The 26,317-nt window shown below is 44.1% G+C and overlaps 1 protein-coding gene across 1 annotated transcript in view; it reads left to right on the top strand.

Annotated features, from left to right (window-relative positions):
• polrmt (polymerase (RNA) mitochondrial (DNA directed)) overlaps nt 1–26,317 on the top strand; it is a 95,948-nt gene that overhangs the window by 28,096 nt on the left and 41,535 nt on the right. Inside the window, exons 6-13 of the mRNA XM_055861858.1 lie at nt 5,043–5,192; nt 14,698–14,865; nt 15,176–15,346; nt 15,466–15,705; nt 17,191–17,985; nt 18,158–18,280; nt 20,372–20,494; nt 21,868–22,047. Of these exons, the coding sequence (XP_055717833.1) occupies nt 5,043–5,192; nt 14,698–14,865; nt 15,176–15,346; nt 15,466–15,705; nt 17,191–17,985; nt 18,158–18,280; nt 20,372–20,494; nt 21,868–22,047 (1,950 nt within the window). The remainder of the gene's footprint in view (nt 1–5,042; nt 5,193–14,697; nt 14,866–15,175; nt 15,347–15,465; nt 15,706–17,190; nt 17,986–18,157; nt 18,281–20,371; nt 20,495–21,867; nt 22,048–26,317) is intronic.

The raw sequence follows: 26,317 nt of genomic DNA, 5'->3' as shown, positions 1-26,317 counted from the left end.
TCAAACTCAGTGCCTCTTTGCTTGACATCATGGGAAAATCAAAGGAAATTATACAATTGTAGACCTCCACAAGTCTGGTTCATCCTTGGGAGCAATTTCCAAACGTTCATCTGTACAAACAATAGTACCCAAGTATAAACACCATGGGACCACTCAGCCGTCATACCGCTCAGGAAGGAGATGCGTTCTGCCTCCTAGAGATGAACGTACATTGGTGCGAAAAGTGCAAATCAATCCCAGAACAACAGCAAAGGACCTTGTGAAAATGCTGGAGGAAACAGGTACAAAAGTATCTATATCCACAGTATAACGAGTCCTATATCGACATAACCTGAAAGTCCGCTCAGCAAGGAAGAGGCCACTGCTCCAAAACGACCATAAAAAAGCCAGACTACGGTTTGCAACTGCACATGGGAACAAAGATTGTACTTTTTGTAGAAATGTTCTCTGTTCTGTTGAAACAAAAATAGAACTGTTTGGCCATAATGACCATTGTTATGTTTGGAGGAAAAAGGGGGAGGCTTGCAAGTCGAAGAACACCATCCCAACCGTGAAGCACGGGGGTGGCAGCATCATGTTGTGGGGCTGCTTTGCTGCAGGAGGGACTGTTGCACTTCACAAAATAGATGGCATCGTGATGAGGGGAAATTATGTGGATATATTGAAGCAACATCTCAAGACATCAGTCAGGAAGTTAAAGCTTGGTCGCAAATGGGTCTTCCAAATGGAAAATGACCCCAAGCATACTTTCAAAGTTGTGGCAAAATGGCTTAAGGACAACAAAGTCAAGGTATTGGAGTGGCCATCACAAAGCCCTGACCTCAATCCTATAGAAAATTTGTGGGCAGAACTGAAAAAGCGTGTGTGAGCAAGGAGGCCTACAAACCTGACTCAGTTACAGCAGCTCTGTCAGGAGGAATGGGCCAAAATTCACCCAACTTATTGTGGGAACCTTGTGGAAGGCTACCTGAAACGTTTGACCCAAGTTAAACAATTTAAAGGCAATGCTACCAAATACTATTTGTGTATGTAAACCTCTGACCCACTGGGAACGTGATGAAAGAAATAAAAGCTGAAATAAATTATTCTCTATACTTTTATTCTGACATTTCACATTCTTAAAATAAAGTGGTGATGCTAACTGACCTAAGACAAGTTCATTTTTATTAGGATTAAAATGTCAGGAATTGTGAAAAACTGAGTTTAACTTCTCTAGGGTATGTGGGACGGTAGCGTTCCACCTCGTCAACAGCCAGTGAAACTGCAGGGCGCCAAATTCAAAACAGAAATCCCGTAATTTAAATTCCTCAAACATACAAGTATTTTACACCATTTTAAAGCTACACTTGTTGTAAATCCAACCAAAGTGTCCGATTTCAAAAAGGTTTTACGACGAAAGCACACCAAGCGATTATGTTAGGTATAAGCCAAGTCACAGAAAAAGACAGTCATTTTTCCAGCCAAAGAGAGCAGTAACAAAAACCAGAAATAGAGATAAAATTAATCACTAACCTTATGATGATCTTCATCAGATGACACTCATAGGATTTCATGTTACACAATACATGTATGTTTTGTTCGGTAAAGTTCATATTTATATCCAAAAATCTGAGTTTAGGCGGGACGCTACAGTCTCACTTGGCAAAAAGCCTGAGAAACAGCAGAGCACCAAAATCAAATTAATTACTATGAAATCAAACTTTCATTAAATCACACATGAAAGATACCAAATTAAAGCTACACTGTTTGTGAATCCAGCCAACATGTCAGAATTCAAATAGGCTTTTCGGCGAAAGCATATGATGCTATTATCTGAGGATAGCACCATTGTAAACAAAGAGAGAGAAGCATGTTTCAACCCTGCAGGCGCGACACAAAACGCAGAAATAAAAATATAATTCATGCCTTACCTTTGACGAGCTTCTGTTGTTGGCACTCCAATATGTCCCATAAACATCACAAATGGTCCTTTTGTTCGATTAATTCCGTCGATATATATCCAAAATGTTCATTTATTTGGTGCGTTTAATCCAGAAAAACACAGCTTCCAACTTGCGCAAACGTGACGACAAAATATCTCAACGGTTACCTGTAAACTTTGCCCAAAAATTTCAAACTACTTTTGTAATACAACTTTAGGTATTTTTTTACTTTAATAATCAATAAAATTGAAGATGGGATGATCTGTGTTCAATACAGGATTAAAACCAACTGTAGCAAGCTTTCTGGTTACGCACTTCTATCTAAAAGGAAACGTAATGTGACTCTCGTTCAAGATGGCCGTTCTTCTTCATTACACAAAGGAATAACCTCAACCAATTTCTCTAGACTGTTGACATCCAGTGGAAGCGGTAGAAACTGCAAGCATGTCCCTTCGAAATCTGGTTTCCCAATGAAAAATCATTGAAAAAAGTGACCTAAAAAAAAAAAGATCTGAATGGTTTGTCTTCTGGGTTTCTCCTGCTAAATAAGTTATGTTATACTCACAGACATGATTCAAACAGTTTTAGAAACGTCAGAGTGTTTTCTATCCAGATCTACTAATAATATGCATATCTTATCTTCTGGGGATGAGTAGCTGGCAGTTTAATTTGGGCATGCTTTTCATCCAAAATTCCAAATGCTGCCCCCTACCCTAGAGAAGTTAAATGTATTTGGTTAAGGTGTATGTAAACTTCCGACTTCAACTGTAGGCTATACGTACCAAGTGGCATCCTATTCACTGTATAGTGCACTACTTTTGACCAGGGCCTTGGGGCTCTGGTCAAAAGTAGTGTACTAAATAGGGAATAGGCTACGGTGCCATTGCAAACACACCAGAGGTCTGCAACATTTACAATCTGCTTCTGCTTTCATAATTGAGTACTGGCTGAGAGAGAGAGAGTTGTTGTTTACTCAGTGCCAAGGTTTCATAACACTGTCTCATGAGAAGTCTCAATTACTATCGGCATAAGCTCATTAAAATGTTATTTGTGTAATGTACTATTTGGAAAATGTATGAAGTTTTAGCAAATGCAGTTTGATCTACTATTTAGACATTGTCATTGAAGATTTTGTGTTTTTATTCTTATAAAGCACACAGCCTTCTTAGTGGTCATTCATTTTGATGCCCTCCTGGGCTGTGGCTTAGCTGACAGATAAGTCTTTGCCAGGGGCCCTTGAAAACAGACAGTGAGGAGGAGGAAGACAGTGGGAGAGGCGTGGTAGTTGTCCCAGTCCAGCCTATGCTGATAGCTGGGAATCGCATGACACTGCTCCCTCTCTGGACAATCTCACAGCCCCTGGGCAGCAACAAGCATCTGACTCACTTCTTCTCACGCAAACAACAATACACATGAACAAATGCTTATTATTCAGTCCCCTCTCTTGGCCCAGAATGAACTGCCATAGACACGCTGAAACACAATGTCTGAGACCTACACAGAGATGTGTCTATGTACGTCAGTGTATATACTGTCATTTCTCAGCAGCAAAGCTTGCTCTTAAAAAAGATTAAGAGCCCATCTACTCCACAGAGAAGGTAGTATTTTGCCATGATGTAGTGCAGCAGAGCCAATGCCCAAGTGATTTATCTCCCGGGTAACCTTTAGCTTTGTTTTGGCTGCGGTCCAATAGCATGCAGTCTCTTCTCTTGAGGACAGATTTAGTGTTTGTCTCCTGGGTTAATAAAGCATCAACCCCTATGTAATGTGTTTACTGATAATACCCAGGTGTCCTTGCACAGGCCACTGACGTCCTCTTTCAATAATAAATGACAACATGTAAAAGCACACCGGACCTCTCAGTATGTAGGCCTACTCCGTACTCCTCCTGCTGGACCACTTAGCCAGCTCTGTATTTATATAATGAGTGTATATGGGTTTTTTAATTGGGTGGCTGCCATACCTTTGGTGCTGGTTAAGCTTAAAGCAGCAGCACATAACGATATAAGCATATTTATTTTTTAATTAGCCACAGGGAGGGTGATGGGATGGAAGTTAATTTGCATATCTACTGGCCGTTAAATTAAGGCTTTGCGAGGTTTGGTTTGCATTAGTTTGTGCCCTCGTTTACTCCGTATTTGTCTCTGTCAGGTGACTGCAGGCACAGGAGGAATGATGGCATGGGCCTTAGTCCATTTAGTGCCATCACTCCAAGCACTATACACACCCACCCTGTTGGGCCAGTGAGCAAAAGGTTGCTGGTTCAAATCCCTGAACCGACAAGGTGAAAAATCTGTTTGTGCTGTTGGGCAAGGCACTTAATCATAATTGCTCCAGGGTCGCCGTTGAATGGCAGACCCTGTCTGTGTCCCCGCTCTCCGAGGGCGTCTCAGGGAGAGTGGGATATGCAAAAAACACATTTCCAATCCACACACGTGTATTAACACCCACTTGTACATGTGTGAAATATGACAAATATAAGTACACACCACACACACACACAGAGAGAACTACATTGATGTTAAATGTGTTACCATCCAATTCTAGGTGTAAGCAATATCCACACCTATGTAAAGACTTATACTGCAGTTAGATTTTCACTTTGGCATTTAATTTCCGAGATCAATCGGTCAAGGTACCAGCTCACAGTAATACAATTTGATGGAGCACACAGGACATGACTACACGTTTTAACACCGAGCATAATGAGCCATTTGTTTTGCTTTATAGTCTTGTGGAGCTGAGCGTCGTGTGATTAAGGCTGGGTAAGGCTCTGTGTGGGTAAGGCTCAGCAACCTGACCTGACAAAACCCTACCCATCAACACAGTCCCTCATTATTCAGCACACACACACATACCCTCTCTTTGGCCAGGATTGCACACACACACTCTCACACACATACATACACATTCTAAAATGTATCAAAGCAATGTGTGTATTCTCCACAAGGAAACATTGATGTACCAGAACTATTAAGTCTAATAATATACTTTAGTTTTAATGTAGGCTCCCTTCTAGTGTGTCTCTCCTATGATGCAAGGTAATAGTCTCTCCCTGGAGATCCCAGTCTGTTTATGCCCCCACCCCCCCTGATCCTCTGCTCTGTCTGTGTGTTTCAGAGAGCGGATGCTAAATACCCCAAGATGGCCTTCAGCCTGGAGGAGCTGCGGGAGAGGTTCAGCCGTCAGCTGAGCATGGAGCAGGCCAGCACCATCACCATTCACTCTGTGGAGGCCATGAAGCCCGTCACCTCACACATGGCCAAGATGGTAAATAAACTGGCAACCTACACGTATAATCTGGCCTAGCTGGAGTAACACTGAAATATACTACTATAGTAATACAGTATGGAATAGAAATGCACTATAGTAATACAATATGGAATAGTAACACACTGAAATATACTACTATAGTAATACAGTATGGAATAGTAATACATAATGGAATAGTAACACACTGAAATATACTACTATAGTAATACAGTATGGAATAGTAATACACTATAGTAATACGGTATGTAATAGTAACACACTGAAATATACTACTATAGTAATACAGTATGGAATAGAAATGCACTATAGTAATACAATATAGAAATACAATATAGTAATACAGTATGGAATAGAAATACACTATAGTAATACAATATAGAAATACAATATACTAATACAGTATGGAATAGAAATAAACTATAGCAATACAATATGGAATAGAAATACACTATAGGAATACAGTATGGAATAGTAACACATACTACTATAATACAGTATGGAATAGAAATACAATATAGGAATACAGTATGGAATAGTAACACACTATAGTAATACAGTATGGAATAGATATGCACTATAGTAATACAATATAGCAATACAATATAGTAATACAGTATGGAATAGAAACACACTATAGCAATACAATATGGAATAGAAATACACTATAGGAATACAGTATGGAATTGTAACACAATATTACTATAATACAGTATGGAATAGAAATACACTATAGGAATACAGTATGGAATAGTAACACAATACTACTATAATACAGTATGGAATAGTACCACACTGAAATACACTATAATAATACGGTATGGAATAGTAACACACTGAAATACACTATAATAATACGGTATGGATTAGTAACACACTGAAATACACTATAATAATACGGTATGGATTAGTAACACACTGAAATACACTATAATAATACGGTATGGAATAGTAACACACTGAAATACACTAATAATACAGTATGGAATAGTAACACACCTTGCTGTCCCCAGTCCACCTGGCCTTGCTGCTGTCCCAGTTTCAACTGTTCTGCCTGCGGTTATGGAACCCCTATCTGTCCCAGACCTACTGTTTTCAACTCTTAATTATCGGCTATGAAAAGCCAACTGACATTTATTCCTGATTATTATTTGACCATGCTTGTCATTTATGAACATTTTGAACATCTTGGCCATGTTCTGTTATAATCTCCACCCGGCACAGCCAGAAGAGGACTGGCCACCCCTCATAGCCTGGTTCCTCTCTAGGTTTCTTCCTAGGTTTTGGCCTTTCTAAGGAGTTTTTCCTAGCCACCGTGCTTCTACACCTGCATTGCTTGCTGTTTGGGGTTTTAGGCTGGGTTTCTGTACAGCACTTCGAGATATTAGCTGATGTACGAAGGGCTATATAAAATAAACTTGATTGATTGACACACTGATATACACAAATAATACAGTATGGAATAGTAACACACTGAAAAACACTCTAGTAATACAGTATGGAATAGTAACACACTGAAATACACTATAATAACACAGTATGGAATAGTAATACACTGAAATACACTAGTTTATTGCCTGCACCTAGCAAACAGTTTTTTAAATGATTTTGAACGGCAAGCCAGGCATAATTAAACGGGCCTATTTATATAATGAATATGAATTTGGAGGGCAGACATTATTAAATATTAAAGTAATAAAGGAAAATATATATATATGTTTAAAGTGTGTGGTGTGTGTTTAAGCAATACGGCGAAGGGCTGTTCTTAGGCACGACGCAAACCGACCTCAAAAAGCACTAATCGCTCAGCACTACCAATGACAAAATCATATATTTTCATGATGTTTATGTATTTTTTTAATGTTCAGTCATTGTCATCTGTGAGAAAAGTTTGTGTCCAGACTTCAGTCAAAACTTTGAACATTATGCATTGAGGCCACCAGACATCAGCTATATTATTCTTGCGATGTGTCCCTCTCCCCATATCTCAGTGGTCTGGGGCCAGGCATTGGCATTTACAGTTTAAACTCTCCCTGCATTTCCAGACAATGTTTCAGACTGGAAGCGGGAGGACGAGGGTCCCTGGTGGTCCTGCAACATTTACAGCAGGCAGAGCAGCATGATAATATATTGTAATGAGGCTCTCCTGAGGAGGGAGCTGAGTCACCTTTACAGGCCAGGCCAGCATATCTGCTCAGTGTCAGCTGGGCTCTCTCCTCCTGGAGAGATGGGGAATATGACAGTCTCCTGGATGCTGACCTGGTTTTACAACCTGGCTGGAGACTTCTGTTCTCTCACCATCTCTGAATCTGAACACATACTTACTGAACACATACATACTATTTTACTGCTTGCATGAGTTACTTGATATGGAATAGAGTTCCATGTAGTACTATGCACCTCCCATAGTCTGTTCTGGACTTGGGGACGTTGAAGAGACCTCTGGTGGCATGTCTTTTGGGGTATGCATGGGTGTCCGAGCTGTGTGCCAATAGTTAAAACAGACAGCTTGGTGCTTTCAACATGTCAATACCTCTCACAAATACAAGTAGTGATGAAGTCAATCTCTCCTTCACTTTGAGCCAGGAGAGAATGATATGCATATTTTTAATGTTAGCTCTCTCTGTACATACAAGGGCCAGCCGTGCTGCCCTGTTCTGAGCCAATTGCAATTTTCCTAAGTCCATCTTTGTGATACCTGACCACACAACTGGACGGAAGTTCAGGTGCGACAAAACTAGGACCTGCCTTGTTGATAGTGCTGTTAAGAATGCAGAGCAGTGCTTTATTATGGACAGATTTCTCCCCATCCTAGCTACTGTTGTATCAATATGTTTTGACCAAAACAGTTTACAATGGAAGGTTACTCCAATCAGTTTAGTGTCCTCACCTCGCTCAATTACTACATTATTCATTACAATATTTAGTTGAGGTTTAGGGTTATATTTAGGACTAACTTATTCCTTTCCACCCATTCTGAAACTGACTGCAGCTCTTTGTTAAGCGTTGCAGTCATTTCAGTCGCTGTGGTAGCTGAAGTGTTTAGTGAGTAATCCGCATACATAAGCATACATGGCATGTCGTTAGTAAAGATTTTAAAAAGCAAGGGGCCTAGACAGCTGCTCTGGGGAATTCCTGATTCTACCTGGGGGGGGATGCAGGGTGGTATGCTGCTGGCTTAATAAGTGTAAGTGCTTGTTGAATGTCCTTCCCTTTAAGCGTGCTGACAGTCTGTCAATTTGTTTACTGAAAAATAGCATTGGATCTGGTCAAACACATCTAAATGGTTGGTAACAGGCTGATTAGTCGGCTATAACTTTTGCTTCCCTCCATGCCCGAGGGAACACATTTTCTACTAGGCAATAGTTGAAGATATGGCAAAAAGGAGTGGCAATATCGTCCACTATTATCCTCAGTAATTTTCCACCCAAGTTGTCAGACCCGGTGGCTTTTTCACCTCTTCCACACTTACTTTACGGAATTCAAAATTACGATGCTTGTCTTTCATAATTTGGTCAGATATACTTGTGTAGTGTCAGCGTTTGTTGCTGGCATGTCGTGCCTAAATTTGCTAATCTTGCCAATTGAAAAAAAAATATTAAAGTATTTAGCAATATCAGTGGGTTTTGGGATGAATGAGCCATTTGAATCAATCAATCAAATGTATTTATAAAGCCTTTTTACATCAGCCGATGTCACAAAGTTCTGTACAGAAACCCAGCCTAAATCCTCAAACCACAAGCAATGCAGGTGTAGAAGCACAGTGGCTAGGAAAAACTCCATAGAAAGGCCAGACCCTAGGAAGAAATCTAGAGAGGAACAGGCTCTGAGGGGTGGCCAGTCATCTTTTGGCTGTGGCGGATGGAGATTATAACAGAACATGGCCAAGATGTTGAAATGTTCATAGATGACCAGCAGGGTCAGATAATAATAATCAGCTGAGTTTTCCTTTTTGCCCAAAATGTAATTTAAGGTGCTCCAACGCTTTTTACTATCATTCTTTGTCATTTATCTTTATTTCATAGTATAGTTTATTCTTCTTTTTATTCAGTTTTGTCACAATTTCTCAATTTGCTGTATGTTTGCCAGTTAGTTGTACAGCCAGACCTCTTTGCCATTTATTTAGCTTCACCCTTCTCAACCATACAGTTGCACCCCCTTTTGCCATCAGAACAGCCTCAATTCGTCGGGGAATGGACTCTACAATGTATCGAAGGAGTTCCACAGGGATGCTGGTTAATGTTGACTCCAATGCTTCCCACAGTTGTCAAGTTGTCTGGATGTCCTTTGGGTGTTGGTGTCACTTCCTGACCATTGTCGTGTCTTTGGCATCATTAAAACTGAAGACTTATTTATCAAATAACTCTGTAATTATTATTACGCGATTTAAACTGATTAATTATGTAACTGTAATTAACTAGGAAGTCGGGGCACCAAGGAAAGTATTTAGATTACAAAGTTATAATTTTCCTAATATAACTTTCAGATATTTTAATGTCTGATCACTTAGTCTTCTGATTAATGAGTTATTCTTTACCTCACGTTCTTTACCTCAAGTCTCATTCCAAACGTCGTAAATTGTTGGTTATCTGCACGAACCCAGTCTTCACTATGAGTCATCCATACATCAATTGTCTTAAAATCATTTATTTACTAACTAAGTAATTCACAGAAATGCATAACACAAACAAAGTAGATATGGTTACAAAGAAATGATAGAGGAATGTGCCCTAGTGGGCTAAACCGGCATGACGGCTTGTTAGACAAAAGGGGAGTGGGTGTCAGCTGAGAAGGCGCTACAGAGTTGATAATTATAACAATTGAAATGCTAATCCTTTGCACATGAACGCTCACGCATTCGGGAACAATTGCAATCAATATATATATTTACGCTCAGTGTGTCGTCGGGATCTCTGTTGAAAAGTTTGTTTCTGTTGAAGAGTCTGTCCGCCCTCTCTCTCTCTTTGTCATGGTTAGAATGGATAGTTCAGAGTGACATTCATTCATGTCGTTATAGTATAGATATTTTGGCGGTTGTCGGTCTTCGCGTTCAATGATACCGAATTCCTAGCTGCAGACTAGTAAATAATATCAAAGACTTGTTCTTATTCTGTCGGTATCGATAGTCTAAGAGTTTAACCACGTGGTATGGTTAAAAGATTCAGCCATCTACTCAAACCTTAGCTTATACTCAGGTTTATGGTCTCTACTCAAACCCTTGGCCCTCTCGTGGTAAGCTGGTCTGCAACCTTTAGCCATCTAGGTAAGCTCGGTCTGGTCTCAAACCTTAGCTCTGGGGGTTTTATTCGGAAGAGCGGAAAAGGGCCAATGACGCCATACAATAACTGTGCTCATGGGCGGTCCTCTGATTTAGTTAAACTCCGAAGGGAATTGGAGTTTCCTTCATTAAACAGTCCAAAATCACATTACACAATTTCACAAACAGTTCCTTCCTCACTCATTCATTTTATACAACAATTAGATGTAAGCCTCATAACTGAGGCTATTTTATAAACAGCGTTATGGTAATGTGACCATATTGTCTCATGAGTTTCACACAATTGTACCAAACGGACCAGTTCGTAGCTGGATTCTTCACCGATCTTTTATACCTTCTCCAGAACATAAATGTTGTTCGGTTCTCCAGTTCTGTGAGGTGGAAGAAATTCCTTTATTCTCTCTATGAATCTCACTCTCTGTCACGTTCCTGACCTATTTATGTTAGTTGTTATGTGTGTTAGTTGGTCAGGACGTGAGGTTGGGTGGGCATTCTATGTTTTCTGTTTCTGTGTTGGTTTTGGGTTGCCTGGTATGGCTCTTAATTAGAGGCAGGTGTTTGGCGTTCCTCTAATTAAGAGTCATATTTAGGTAGGCGTTGTCACAGTGTTCGTTGTGGGTGATTGTCTTCCGTGTTTGTGTATGTCGTTGCACCACACGGGACTGTTTTCGGTTTGTTTTGTTCATCGTTGTTTTTGTGTAGCCTGTTTTCTCTATTCGTGCGTTCTTCTTGTTTCATGTAAGTTCGTCGTCTAGGTCTGTCTACACCGTTTGTTGTTTTGTTAGTTTATTCAAGTTCGTGTTTTTTCGTTAATAAATATGTGTTCAAACTCCACTGCGCCTTGGTTCGATCAATACTCCTCCTTTTCGACCGAAGAGAAGGAGGACCGCCGTTACAGAATCACCCACCATTCCAGAGCCAAGCAGCGGAGTAAATGGAGTAAGGGACAGGAAAAGAAGGAGGAATGGACTTGGGACGATATATTGGACGGGAAAGGTTGCTACACATGGGAGGAGATCCTGGCTGGTAGGGATCGCCTCCCATGGGAACAGCTGGAGGCACTGAGGAGAGCAGAGGCTACCGGAGAGAGGAACCGGAGTTATGAGGGAACGCGTCTGGCACGGAAGCCCAAAAAGCCCGTGAGTAACACCCAAAAATTTCTTGGGGGGGGCTAAGAGGTAGTGGGCCAAGGGCAGGTAGGAGACCTGCGCCCACTTCCCAGGCTTACCGTGGAGAGAGGGAGTACGGGCAGGCGCCGTGTTACGCAGTAGAGCGCACGGTGTCTCCTGTACGAGTGCATAGCCCAGTGCGGGTTATTCCACCTCCCCGCACTGGTAGGGCTAGATTGGGTATTGAGCCAGGTGTCATGAGGCCGGCTCAACGCGTCTGGTCTCCAGTGCGTCTCCTCGGGCCGGCATACATGGCACCTGCCTTACGCATGGTTTCCCCGGTTCGCCTACATAGGCCGGTGCGGGTTATTCCACCTCCCCGCACTGGTCGGGTGACCGGGAGCATTCAACCAGGTAAGGTTGGGCAGGCTCAATGCTCAAGAGTGCCAGTACGCCTCCACGGTCCGGTATTTCCGGCGCCACCTCCCCGCCCCAGCCTAGTACCTACAGTGCCTACACTACGCACTAGGCTACCAGTGCGTCTCCTGAGCCCTGTTCCTCCTCCACGCACTCTCTCTGTAGTGCGTGTATCCAGTTCGGTGCCTCCAGTTCCGGCACCACGCACTAAGCCTCCTGTGCGTCTCCATAGCCCTGTACACACTGTATCTTCTCCCCCTACTAATCCTGATGTGCTTGTCCTCAGCCCGGTGTCACCAGTGCCGGTACCTCGCATCAGGTATAGAGTGGGCTTTGAGAGTACAGTGTGCCCTGTCCCTGCTCCCCGCACTAGTAGGAAGGTGCGTATCCTTAGCCCGGTGCCTCCAGTTCCGGCACCACGCACCAGGTCTACAGTGCGCCTTATCCGGCCAGAGCCATCCGTCTCCCCAGCGCCATCTGAGCCATCCGTCTCCCCAGCGCCATCTGAGCCATCCGTCTCCCCAGCGCCGTCTGAGCCATCCGTCTGCAATGAGCCTGCAAAGCCGCCCGTCTGCCATGAGCCTGCAAAGCCGCCCGTCTGCCATGAGCCTGCAAAGCCGCCCGTCTGCCATGAGCCTACAGAGCCGTCCGCCAGACAGGAGCCGCTAGAGCCGCCCGCCAGACAGGAGCCGCTAGAGCCGCCCGTCAGACAGGATCTGCCAGAGCCGCCAACCAGACAGGATCTGCCAGAGCCGCCAACCAGATAGGATCTGCCAGAGCCGCCAACCAGACAGGATCTGCCAGAGCCGCCAGCGAGCCATGAGCAGCCAGAGCCGTCAGAGAGCCATGAGCGTCGAGAGCCGTCAGCCTGCCATGAGCGTCGAGAGCCGTCAGCCTGCCATGAGCGTCGAGAGCCGTCAGCCTGCCATGAGCGTCGAGAGCCGTCAGCCTGCCATGAGCGTCGAGAGCCGTCAGCCTGCCATGAGCGTCGAGAGCCGTCAGCCTGCCATGAGCGTCGAGAGCCGTCAGCCTGCCATGAGCGTCGAGAGCCGTCAGCCTGCCATGAGCGTCGAGAGCCGTCAGCCTGCCATGAGCGTCGAGAGCCGTCAGCCAGCCATGAGCGTCGAGAGCCGTCAGCCAGCCATGAGCGTCGAGAGCCGTCAGCCAGCCATGAGCGTCGAGAGCCGTCAGCCAGCCATGAGCGTCGAGAGCCGTCAGCCAGCCATGAGCGTCGAGAGCCGTCAGCCTGCCATGAGCGTCCAGATTCGTCAGTCAGCCATGAGCTGCCCTTCAGCCTGAAACGGCTAGATACCCAGAACTGCCCATCAGTCCAAAGCTGTCTCTCTGTCCGGAGCTGCCTTTCAGTCCGGAGTTGCCCCTCTATCATTATCTCCCTCTCTATCTTGATCTACCTCTATATTCTTATCTATCCCTCTGTCTTGATCTATCTCTCTGTCCCGGTGCTGTCCCTATTAGTGATGTTACTAAGAAGATTTTGTGGGGGTAAAAGGAGGGTGGACATTCTTAGAGGGAGATGGAAGCTAGGATGGATTATGGTGGGGTGGGGACCTCGCCCGGAGCCTGAGCCACCACCGTGGTTAGATGCCCACCCAGACCCTCCCCTAGACTTTGTGCTGGTGCGCCCGGAGTTCGCACCTTATGGGGGGGGTAATGTCACGTTCCTGACCTATTTATGTTAGTTGTTATGTGTGTTAGTTGGTCAGGACGTGAGGTTGGGTGGGCATTCTATGTTTTCTGTTTCTGTGTTGGTTTTGGGTTGCCTGGTATGGCTCTTAATTAGAGGCAGGTGTTTGGCGTTCCTCTAATTAAGAGTCATATTTAGGTAGGCGTTGTCACAGTGTTCGTTGTGGGTGATTGTCTTCCGTGTTTGTGTATGTCGTTGCACCACACGGGACTGTTTTCGGTTTGTTTTGTTCATCGTTGTTTTTGTGTAGCCTGTTTTCTCTATTCGTGCGTTCTTCTTGTTTCATGTAAGTTCGTCGTCTAGGTCTGTCTACACCGTTTGTTGTTTTGTTAGTTTATTCAAGTTCGTGTTTTTTCGTTAATAAATATGTGTTCAAACTCCACTGCGCCTTGGTTCGATCAATACTCCTCCTTTTCGACCGAAGAGAAGGAGGACCGCCGTTACACTCTCCCTCTATACTGTGGCCATGAGGAGATAATCTCCTCCAGGAATTTACAACCTATTTTATTCATCGTCTTTAAAAAAAAATATATCGTACAAAAGCTGGCTATTACCTAGCCCTGCTACTACCATACCCTGTTCAAAGGCACTTAAATATTTTATCTTGCCCATTCACCCTCTGAATGGCATACATACACAATCCATCCTGTCTCATCCTGTCTCAATTGTCTTAAGGCTTAAAAATCATTATTTAACGTGACTCCTCTTCTGTATCTACATTGATATGAAGTGGATTTAACAAGTGGCATCAATAAGGAATCATGGCTTTCGCCTGGTAAGTCTATATCATCGGAAGAGCAGGTGTTCCTAATGTTTTGTACACTCAATGTATTTGGCCTCAATTGTATGTGCTGAATACCACATATACTACATATACTACAGATCTAATGTGTTTGTTGTTTAACCTTAAGAACTCATGTCCAGAGTGGATATAAGGCAGAACATGTTTTCATCCACACACGAGACCATGCAGTGAGACCATGTTGTCTGTTTCAGCGGGACCTTCTGGCAGTGCAGCGGTTAGTGTGGCACAAAGCCCTGGTTGGGGCCCTGAGGGAGAGCAAGATGATCCTGGCCAGCAGCACCCAGAAAGCCGTCAGACTCAGCCTCTACCCCTACCTCTGTCTGCTGGATGAAAAGGACTATGTAGACATCATGATCCAGGTATATAACCCGCTGAATACTATCAGTATATTGGTGCTTGGGTCATACACACATCTGTTGTTTTAAATATCACCTTTTTGAAATGTGATGATCTGAATAATCCAAAGTTGAATTTGACTTTCCGCAATGGTCTGCGCTCGGATCCCTCAGATAAAACCCACTGAATCCCAGCAGTATCTACGACAGTGGGTCCTATAGACCTCTGGTGTATTTAGAGTTCAGGGTTGAGGTTTATTTAGCAACTTTGTAGCATTGCATAAAATGTAATTCTATAAAATACGGATAGTCTGTGGTCTTTGTCTGTGGTCAGAGTCTGTCCAACCTGCCTCCCAGTGGGGAGTCTCTCCACATCCTGGCCAAGGAGATAGGCAACCGGGTGCACAACATGTTCTGCATCCGCACGAAGGGACACAATCAGATGGTGGACAAGCTTAGCCATATCTACAATGAATATACTGAGCTACTGGCCAAAGACTCTAAGGTATGACACTCCTCCACATCTGGTCTTTATCTGTTCTTTATCTGCATGCAATTAGAAGACGTATAAAATAATTGACCTACTGTTCGACTTAAAGAAAACCTCCTTACTGTGCCTTGCAGGAGTTTGACGTATTGCCTAGGGAGCGATGGTGGAAGCTGGAGGCGGAGCATAGCTCTGGTCCCTCCCTGCTGGGGGACGAGACCCACTGGCCTCACATGGTGGTGGTGGAGCTGGGTACCTACCTGGTGGACCTCATGGTCAAGCACATGAAAGTGAACAGCGACACCCTCAGCTCTGCCTACGACCGAAAGCTCATCCCTGTGCTCTACCACATGTACACCTTCCGTAGTAACAAACAGGTAAAGAATATACTAGAGTGGAATTGTTAGTTGAAGTGATTTTATGCCAGTTATTTTCTCCCAATTTATTCACCCAATTTCCCAGGCTTAGTGTTGGTTCCTCAGCTCATGCCTTAATCTTCACGTCGGCATTTATGAGCGAAATCGATCAGTAGTGCAGCAGTGAAAAGCAGCCAGAACATAACAGGTGACCTTGGTTTTGGACAGGGCTGTCTGTCATAGCTTCTCCATCTGTCTTCAGCTCTCCTCTCTCAGCTCAGCTCCCTCATATTACTCTCTGCCTGCACGGTCTGGCTCATAGGCATATGAATTATAAAACCGCTTTCCCTGCAAGAGTGGACGGTGGTGCAGTTGAGTAAGACGAATGGCTTCCAAACTAATCCTTTTTTTACTGTCCCCTTAATTGGCTGGCTGATTTACTGTCCTGGGATAACTGACAAGGAAATGAAGACACTTTCTATTTTGTCCTCCGAGGCCTCGTTCCTGGTGGGGGGTGGGGGGGGGGGGGGAGCACCTGCCGGCGTCTCAACCTGGTGGACTTGATGTGCTTTGACAGTGGAGTCCACTGGGTTTCGAAGCTTGTCTCTGGCCACCCATCCTTCTGCTGTGCTGGCTCAGAGGGATAGAGAGTAGGCCAGCAGGGGTGCAGCCTAATGATTTTACAGCATGCACAGTTAGGCTCTGCCTGGTTGATGGACTGAATCTGTTATAATATCTCTCTCTCTCTCTTTAGCTCTCTCTGTGCACTGTTGGTTTATACTGTAGTGCTCTACAATGCTGTTTCTGTCTGTCTGGGTTTCAGGGAGTAGTTAATTCATATAAGGCTGTCACGTGATTAAAACTGCTATGAACTGGGTTCCCGAGTGGTAAAGCGGTCTAAGGCACTGCATCACAGAGATAGAGGCGTCACTACAGACCTGGGTTTGATTCCAGGCTGTGTCACAACCGGCCGTGATCGAGAGTGCCATAGGGTGGCGTGCAATTGGCCCAGCGTTGTCCGGGTTAGGGGAGGGTTTGGCCGGGGTGGCTTAACTTGGCTCATCGTGCTCTAGCGAATCCTTGTGGCAGGCCGGACGCCTGCAGGCTGACCTCGGTTGTCAGTTGAATGGTGTTTCCTCCGACACATTAGTGCAGCTGGCTTTTGGGTTAAGCGGGCGGGAGTTAAGAAGCGTAGTTTGCTGGGTCATATTTCGGAGGACGCATGACTCGACCTTCGCCTTCTGAGCCTGTTGGGGAGTTGCAGCAATGAGACTAGATTGAAATTGAGGAGGAAAATGGGGTAAAAAATTATAAATAAAACTTCTATGAACTAGACACCTTAGCTGAAGCCATGATTAATGTGTTGTCACAGCAAATAAGCGTGCCTGTTTTACTGAAGCTTAATTGAAACATTCAGCTCTGTTTTGAGCATATATTTGATTGGGCTGGTACTGGATTTGTATGATTTGTATTTAATTAGATCTCTCGTGTTGTGATTGGCTCCAGGTCGGCTTCATCAAGCCGCACCCCATCCTGACGCAGATGCAGCAGGACGCCATGGACACCACGCTGACCTTTGACTCCTACGTGATGCCCATGCTGTGCCCCCCCGTGCCCTGGACCTCGTCTAAATTCGGAGCTTACCTCCTCACCCCCACCAAAATGATGCGTGCGGTGGAAGGCGCCAACCAGCATGAGATCCTGCTGGAGAAGTGCCAGGATGCTGACCTCCATGCCGTGCTGGACTCCCTCAACCAGTTGGGCAACGCGGCCTGGAGGATCAACCAGCCCCTGCTGGACATCATCATCTCCATCTTCAATGACAAGGGTAGCGAGAAGCTGGACGTCCCGCCGCCCAACTCCGAGGCTCCTAAGATTCCCCGCTACAACCAGCAGGACTCGGCCACCTTCACCTCAGCCGAGAAGGCCCACCTGAAGAGGGAGGTGGTTAATGCCAAGAAGAAGTGCAGTGAGATGCACAGCCTCAGGATGGACGCCCTCTATAAACTCTCCATCGCCAACCACATGAGGGACGAGGTCTTCTGGTTCCCCCACAACATGGACTTCCGTGGGCGCACATACCCGTGCCCGCCCTACTTCAACCACCTAGGCAGTGATGTGACCAGGTCCGTCCTGGTGTTTGCGGAGGGGAAGCCCTTAGGGCCGGGCGGGCTGGAATGGCTGAAGATCCACCTGGTCAACCTGACGGGCCTGAAGAAACGCAGCTCGCTGGCTGGCAGGCTGGAGTATGCCAACTCCATCATGGACGACATCCTGGACTCTGCAGACAACCCTCTCATCGTCAGTCTGCTAACCATGTTTTCTGTTTCTTATCATACTGTTGGAGCTCGTAGATTGAGATTATTATTCTACCCACTGGGAGATAATCGAACCGTTGAGTAGTAATGTTGTGTATCTAGTACTGCATTGTCTATGAGTATCTAGTACTGCATTGTCTATGTTTCCACGGCAGGGTAAGAAGTGGTGGCAGAATGCAGATGAACCCTGGCAAACCCTGGCCTGCTGTATGGAGATAGCCAACGCCGTCAGGTCACCTGACCCCACACACTTCATCTCCCACTTTCCTGTACATCAGGTAATGACGTTGACCTCTAACCCCTACCACTTGACCTTCCATGTAGATCTGAAAGGGTTATATAGGTACAGTTGAAGTCAGAAGTTAACATACACTTAGGTTGGAGTCATTAAAACTCGTTTTTCAACCACTCCACAAATTTCTTGTTAACAAACTATAGTTTTGGCAAGTCGGTTAGGACATCTACTTTGTGCATGACACAAGTCATTTTCCCAACAATTGTTTACAGATGGATTATTTCACTGTATCACAATTCCAGTGAGTCAGAAGATTACATACACTAAGTTGACAGTGGCTTTTAATCAGCTTGGAAAATTCCAGAAAATTATGTCATGGCTTTAGAAGCTTCTGATAGGCTAATTGACACAATTTGAGTCAATTGGAGGTGTACCTGTGGATGTATTTCAATGCCTACCTTGTAACTCAGTGCCTCTTTGCTTGACATCATGGGAAAATCAAAAGAAATCAGCCAAGACCTCAGGAACAAAATTATAGACCTCCACAATTCTGGTTCATCCTTGGGAACAATTTCCAAACGCCTGAAGGTACCACGTTCATCTGTACAAACAATAGTACGCAAGAATAAACACCATGGGACCACGCAGCCGTCATACCGCTCAGGAAGGAGACGCGTTCTTTGGTGCGAAAAGTGCAAATCAATCCCAGAACAGCAGCAAAGGACCTTGTGAAGATGCTGGAGGAAACAAAAGTATCTATATCCACAGTAAATCTAGTCCTATATCGACAGCAAGGAAGAAGCCACTGCTCCAAAACCGCCATAAAAAAGCCAGACTACGGTTTGCAACTGCACATAGGGACGAAGATCGTACTTTTGGTGGAAATGTCCTCTGGTTTGATGAAACACAACCGTGAAGCACGGGGGTGGCAGCATCATGTTGTGGGGATGCTTTGCTGCAGGAGGGACTGTTGCACTTCACAAAATAGATGGCATCATGAGGAAAGAAAATTATGTGGATATATTGAAGCAACATCTCAAGACATCATTCAGGAAGTTAAAGCAGTCAGAAAGTTAAAGTTAAATGGGTCTTCCAAATGGACAATGACACCAAGCATACTTCCAAAGTTGTGGCAAAATGGCTTAAGGACAACAAAGTCAAGGTATTGGAGTGGCCATCACAAAGCCCTGATCTCAATTCTATAGAAAATGTGTGGGCAGAACTGAATAAGCATGTGCGAGCAAGGAGGCCTAGCAACCTGACTCAGTCAGGAGGAATGGGCCAAAATTCACCCAATTTATTGTGGGAAGCTTGTGAAAGGCTACCTGAAACGTTTGACCCAAGTTAAACAATTTAAAGGCAATGCTACCAAATACTAATTGCGTGTATGTAAACTTCTGACCCACTGGGAATGCGATGAAAGAGCATTCTCTACTATTATTCTGACATTTCACATTCTTAAAATAAAGTAGTGATCCTAACTGACCTAAGACAGGGAATTTTTACTAGGATTAAATGTCAGGAATAGTGATAAACTGAGTTTAATTGTATTTGGCTAAGGTGTATGTTAACTTCCGACTTCAACTGTAGGTGTAAGCAATATGGTCATCCAGCCTAAATGGTGTGTTCAGACATCAGTTAGCTTCTGTCTGTTGGCTGGACTCTGGCTGTGTAGTAGAGCCAGTGGTAGACCAATCTGCAGGGGTAAGAACAATCGTTGCCCAGTTAAAAGAGCTGAGCAGCCCATTGACCTTGTCTTTCTCTGCTGCTTCAGTACTCCGTCTATGGCCACGGTTAATCTTTTATTTGCCACTCCAATAAAAGTTGCTTGCTTATTTGCTCTCTATTTTCCTTTCTATTCTTTTCGAGTCTCTCTCTCTCTCTCTGTCTGTCTTTGTGAGAAGTCAAAGTCCAGATGTTTTTTGGAATGAGCGTAGTAATTTGACTGGTACCTAATTGTTTGTTACTCTAGCCTCGGGAAAATTATAATCTGTGGGCTATGTCATTGTTGAATGAAACGAATGCTGCCAGCAGTATCACACCGCCTACTCGACTCCATCCACCAGTCTTGTGATATGTTATAGGGTTGCATCTCTCTCTCTCTCTCTGTCTATCTCTCTCTCCTCTCCCTCAGGATGGCTCGTGTAACGGCCTGCAGCACTATGCAGCCCTGGGTCGAGACGTGATTGGTGCCACCTCTGTGAACCTTATTCCCTGCGAGGAGCCCCAGGATGTCTACAGCGGGGTGGCACAGCAGGTCAGTCAGCCTGGGCACCAGAGGGCGCAGTGGGCAGGGGTTGTAGTTAATGTTGGGGTGGTTGAATCACCCTTCCCTTACCACCTGATTCAGATGGGTTGGGTTAAATGCGGAAGACACATTTTAGTTGAGTGCATTGTAGTAAAACTGACTAGGTATCCCCTTTTCCCTTTCCCTTATACTGTAGTAATAACACCAACGGTCAAAACAGCTTGGCTGTAATGCCCAAATTCATGTTCTATTTAACTTCCTATGTCATTGATGAGTGTCTTACATTATTGAGCTTCTTTATTCATTTACTTGGGTGGTTGGACTCCTAGGGAATGACAGTCTACCTGTTATTTTTCCTTAGAACAGTCTATAATAACAGCACCTGCTCTCCTCAGCCTTACATCAGGCCCCAGAGCTCCTCTTTGCCCCAGAGCTCCTCTTTGCCCCAGAGCTCCTCTTTGCCCCAGAGCTCCTCTTTGCCCCAGAGCTCCTCTTTGCCCCAGAGCTCCTCTTTGCCCCAGAGCTCCTCTTTGCCCCAGAGCTCCTCTTTGCCCCAGAGCTCCTCTTTGCCCCAGAGCTCCTCTTTGCCCCAGAGCTCCTCTTTGCCCCAGAGCTCCTCTTTGCCCCAGAGCACCTCTTTGCCCCAGTTCCTTCAGAACAGAAGGCACAGCCCAAGGATTCTGCTCTGAACATGCGGCTCATTTTAAGGGGAAATAATTTGAGGCTAATAGTGAGCCTATTGATTTTAGCACCGGTGAGAGTGGAGAGTGTTTATGCTGTGATAAAAAAAGCACAGTGCGGCCATACCAAAAACATCAAGCCTCATTTAACTGGAGCAGCAGAGTACATTGAGGAGTTCTCAATGAGCTGGGCTGCCCGTCAGAATAGTGCTGCGTCAGTGCTCTCTGCTCTCTCCTACCTCATTGTCCACTCACCCCTGGGAGCTCTGATTAGAAAGCAGCTGATGAAATCATCTTCGCTCTGAGTCCTAGGGAGGAGAAACACCTCCTGTACACACAGGGCCCCAATCATCCAGGTTACAATGTTTACAGGAAGTATACACCCTGTGTAACTTTTAAGTGATTGCAGTTCATTGATTCAGACTGTACACTTATATAACTAGTACAGCACGTTCTGTACAGGCTAAACAGCCAAGTGCTGCCTAAGCAATTGCTCTATTGAGGCAGTGTGGTAGCTGTGTCGCAGGCACTGACAGTCTAAATCATTGTATTGTCTGTAGCACACTGAGTCAATGTGGTGCTCTTATGCTCCCAAATAATGCTCTGTGCCTGTCAGAGTCAGTGAATGATACTATTGTGAGTCAGTGCGATTCCCTCTGGACAAGATGACAATGTGTTTGGTGCTCTCTGTGGGTTTTCTAGGTGGAGGAGTTCCGTGCGCGGGATGCGGAGAAGGGTCTGAAGGTCGCCCAGGTGCTGGAGGGCTTCATCAGCAGGAAGGTGGTGAAGCAGACGGTGATGACGGTGGTGTACGGGGTGACGCGCTACGGAGGACGCCTCCAGATAGAGAAGAGGCTCAAGGAGATTGATGACTTCCCCAAGGTAAGGCCTACCAGTAGCCTCCAGTACCTCAGTGAGGACAATAAAGATTGGTTCCATTTATCCATCCTCGGGTGTTGGCTAAGCTATACCATTATACTAGTGAATACCGATACCACGGTAGTATCACGGTACCAAAACGTCATGATACCTATGATACCAGCATTTTAGAATACCGTAGTACCATTTTATATGATACTACCAAATTTTCGTCCCCTACTGATCTAAAGAACCTTCTGGAGCCTGTTATAAAATGTTTATATATTCAGTTGAATTGAAGCGACAGCCCACCAGTCTCTGGTATGCGCCGGTCCAATAATATACACTTCACTTTCATGTTGCAACTGTAATCAGCCAGCAGTATCCCCTTCCAGCCATCACTCACCTGCTTCTCTCCATCCACTCTTCCTGTACATCTGTTCCTCCATCCATTTTGTAAATATAATTTAGGGGATGCAGACCCTGATGAGTCTTCTGGTGTTACATTGGAGCAGAGCGTGCAAAGATGACATAATTTCATTGACTGTTACCAAGAGCACAGGCTGGTCTTAGTAGACTGCAGGTTCACTGTCATGCGCAGCCTCTGAGTGCCTGAGAGGGGAAATGGACAGGCATGCTTGCAGCTTTACAGCAAAGAAATGGCTTGTCTCTAGCTTAAACGGTTAAAAAGAATATGACCCATAATAACGGAGATAACTTTTATTCTTTCTATCGGGATTCATGAGCATTTTACATAATTTCACAAACAATGTCACGGGCCGTTTTAAACTAATCCTGGGTTGCAAATGATTGGTTTGATAACAAACAACGTTGTTTAGTCATGTTACCTAGCTAGCTAACAACTTGGTAACTTGACAGTAGGTCTACGCAAATTTGATTGGCACAGGATGGAAAAAAAGGGTCTGCTACGCATGAGATGTGCTTCAAAGGTAGGATTTGTAAGCCTAAACTATTTTAAAGATCTCTCTTTCTGGTGCTCCTTAAATTCTGTTTGGTGTTAAACATTTTAAGTTGGGAGTAGTGTGTGTATGAGCAAATCAGCCACTCTATGCAGTATTCAATTATACAGTGTGAAGTTAAATTCAACGTGATGTATTGAGTAGAAATGTGAATTTAAGTGACAGGTTTTTGCGTAGCACATGCGCAGAACGTTTAGAAAACATGAATAAGCGCCTGGGGGCGAACAGGACATTAGGCCACTCAGATTTTTCGATACTACTCGATATTGTGATACTTGGACTGGTATCGTAAGTAACATTTTGGCATCGTGACAACACTACATTATACTGCTGTAAAGTAACTGCCACATATTAGCTGTTATTGTAGCTGTTTTGTTCTTTGTTTTTTAGTTTTATCTTTTATTTAACTAGACAAGTCAGTTAAGAACAAATTCTTATTTACACTGACGGCCTACCAGGGAACAGTGTGTTAACTGCCTTGTTCAGGGGCAAAACGACAGATTTTTACCTTGTCAGCTCGGGGATTCGATCCAGCAACCTTTCGGTTACTGGTCCAGACCACTTCAAATCCCCAAAGAGAGTTGTTGTTGGTTTTTATGATGTCACTATGAACTTTCTAGATGAATACTTAACAGTATTATATAACAATCTCCTATATCATATGACTGTGTTACGAGAAATGGCATACACAGCGATACATTCCCATGTGTGTCATACTGATGACTGATGTCATTCACTGTATATCCGTCTATGATAGCCATTGATTTTATTGATCTTTAGGTACTCCACACAAGCACGTAGGCCTGTTATAATACAGTAGCAAGGGTGCAACTTTCACTGGGGACAGGGGGGACATGTCCCCCCCAACATTCAGAAATTCAATTTCTGTCCCCCCTAGAGTTTATTTTCTCATAGCCAGAGAGATGTTAACACTTGTAATTAGTTCAACAGGGAATCTGGGAACAGTGTAATGGGAAATGATTACTACAGTGGAACAGCTGGGGAAACCGTCTGATCATACTGAGATTTATATACCACTGTAATGTGAAGATCGTACCTCTCATAACCTTTTAGTTCAACGCAGCAATATCACCATGAATTTAATACCCCTATTCTCAGTCAAATTCTATGCCAAAATCATTGATACCTATACAAATGGTAATTGTCTCCTCATAACCTACTGTATTATGGTAATTGATAACAGTAGAGAAAGCCCCCCCCCCCCCCCCCCCAGTTGATACAATCATACAGTTGAGTATGTAGATGTGGTGTTTGGGATGTCAATAGTTACAGTGGAGTCAGGGGTAATGAGAGTGCTGATGGCAGTTCCGTGGCCTCACAGCCTGTCTAAGGGGCCCTGTGGTAGGGTATAGTAAAACCTCTGTGCTCCCCCAACAGCAGAACTGGGAAGGAGTTGGGATCGACAGGCAGCAGCTGGGAGCTAGTGGCACCACACACTGATATCCATTTTTTGTTTCTGCTTATAATTTCCGACATTTTGGTAGGCTATGTGTTAGTCGACTTGTCTATAATTAGATGGGGCTTCTCTTTTGTCATTATGTTGCCCTAGAAGACTAAATAAACCTTTGCGCAACAGAATAATGTAATAGATCGATATTATTAATTATTTAATTTTGTTGAAATTGGTAAAGTTTTCTGTCATCTTTTGTGGAGCAAAAACGTCTAGGGACTGGCGAGAAAATAGAATAATGCAACAAAAAAACGGGAGAGATTTTCTGTGCAAAATGTCCTAATGACATCAGTTTAACCGGTGGTAAGGAGAAAGAAAGCTGTGAAAACGACCCAATGTCTTTCTAATAAGATTTCCGTTCGGCTTAGATGCATATTTTATGTGGTTAAAATACTATCCGATTTTATGACACTGTTATGATAAAGACAGCACCTCTGCAGATGGTATATAACTGAGCATTGCATTCTCTCAAGATGCAGAAAAAAATATATATTTCTCCAGTCCAGTCCAAATTTTGCCTACATTTGGTGTATCATTTTACTCGAAGAAATGCTTAATTTTGAAGGAGTTATTATTGAGGCTATGGCCTTATTCGCACAGGACTAGTATTACTAGAGAACGTTCTTTCTCTTTTTTTCTATTATTTTACAGATGTAACGGAAGGCTGGAGGTTTTTTTTTCTATGCGTGAAGATATTTCAACAAGTCCAGGCGATAACAGGCTACACTTATATCTCGAGCTTGGTTACCAAGTTTCTAAACCTTACCAAACCATCTTTGATATAGTGTCGCCATTATATTTGAAATGAGCAAGTGTGATGATAATCATTAGGATATTTTAGCGATCTGCCGTAGAAGATGTTCTACTTGCCACCCAGCCTTCATATGTGAGCTAAACAGCTAACTTGGTATGCACTTGGTATGCGTTTTTAGGTTATGGATGAGGAAGTGAAATTGTTCGAAACGTTGTATGCTGCTTTGCGATCTATTAACAGCAAGGGTTGCATGAAATAGACGCAATATTTTCTAATGATGCATTTGGCGATGTTCAATTAATTCGCACAAAAGCATTCAGCAGCATACCACCCTGCATATCACTACTGGCTTGCTTCTGAAGCTAAGCAGGGTTGGTCCTGGTCAGTCCCTGGATGGGAGACCAGATGCTGCTGGAAGTGGTGTTGGAGGGCCAGTAGGAGGCACTCTTTCCTCTGGTCTAAAAAATATCCCAATGCCCCAGGGCAGTGATTGGGGACACTGCCCTGTGTAGGGTGCTGTCTTTCGGATGGGACGTTAAACGGGTGTCCTGACTCTCTGAGGTCATTAAAGATCCCATGGCACTTATCGTAAGAGTAGGGGTGTTAACCCCGGTGTCCTGGCTAAATTCCCAATCTGGCCCTCAAACCATCATGGTCACCTAATAATCCCCAGTTTACAATTGGCTCATTCATCCCCCTCCTCTCCCCTGTAACTATTCCCCAGGTCGTTGCTGCAAATGAGAACGTGTTCTCAGTCAACTTACCTGGTAAAATAACGGTAAAATAAATAAATAAAATACAAAATTCACTGTGAAAGTTGATACATGTAGGCCCTTCATATATAGGCTATGCACTTCGTTCAATTTACCAAATCACTTATTGTTTTCTTGCTCAAACCGCTAGCAAAACCTGTCAAACCCAGACATGTATCTCAAAACACAGGAATGTCTATTCGCACAGGACTAGTATTATCAGAGGACTTTGGAGTTTGCCAAAAAACAATCGGTTATTCTGGTTAGTCAATGTCCAGATAAGACCTGAAGTTTAAGTGTATGCAATAATACTATATAGCCTAAAATAATTAAATAA

The sequence above is a fragment of the Salvelinus fontinalis genome, chromosome 14 (assembly GCF_029448725.1).
Source record: "Salvelinus fontinalis isolate EN_2023a chromosome 14, ASM2944872v1, whole genome shotgun sequence".
Lineage (NCBI taxonomy): Eukaryota > Metazoa > Chordata > Actinopteri > Salmoniformes > Salmonidae > Salvelinus > Salvelinus fontinalis.
The sequence above is the reverse complement of the archived record's forward strand: the minus strand, read 5'-3'. Positions and strand labels throughout refer to the sequence as shown.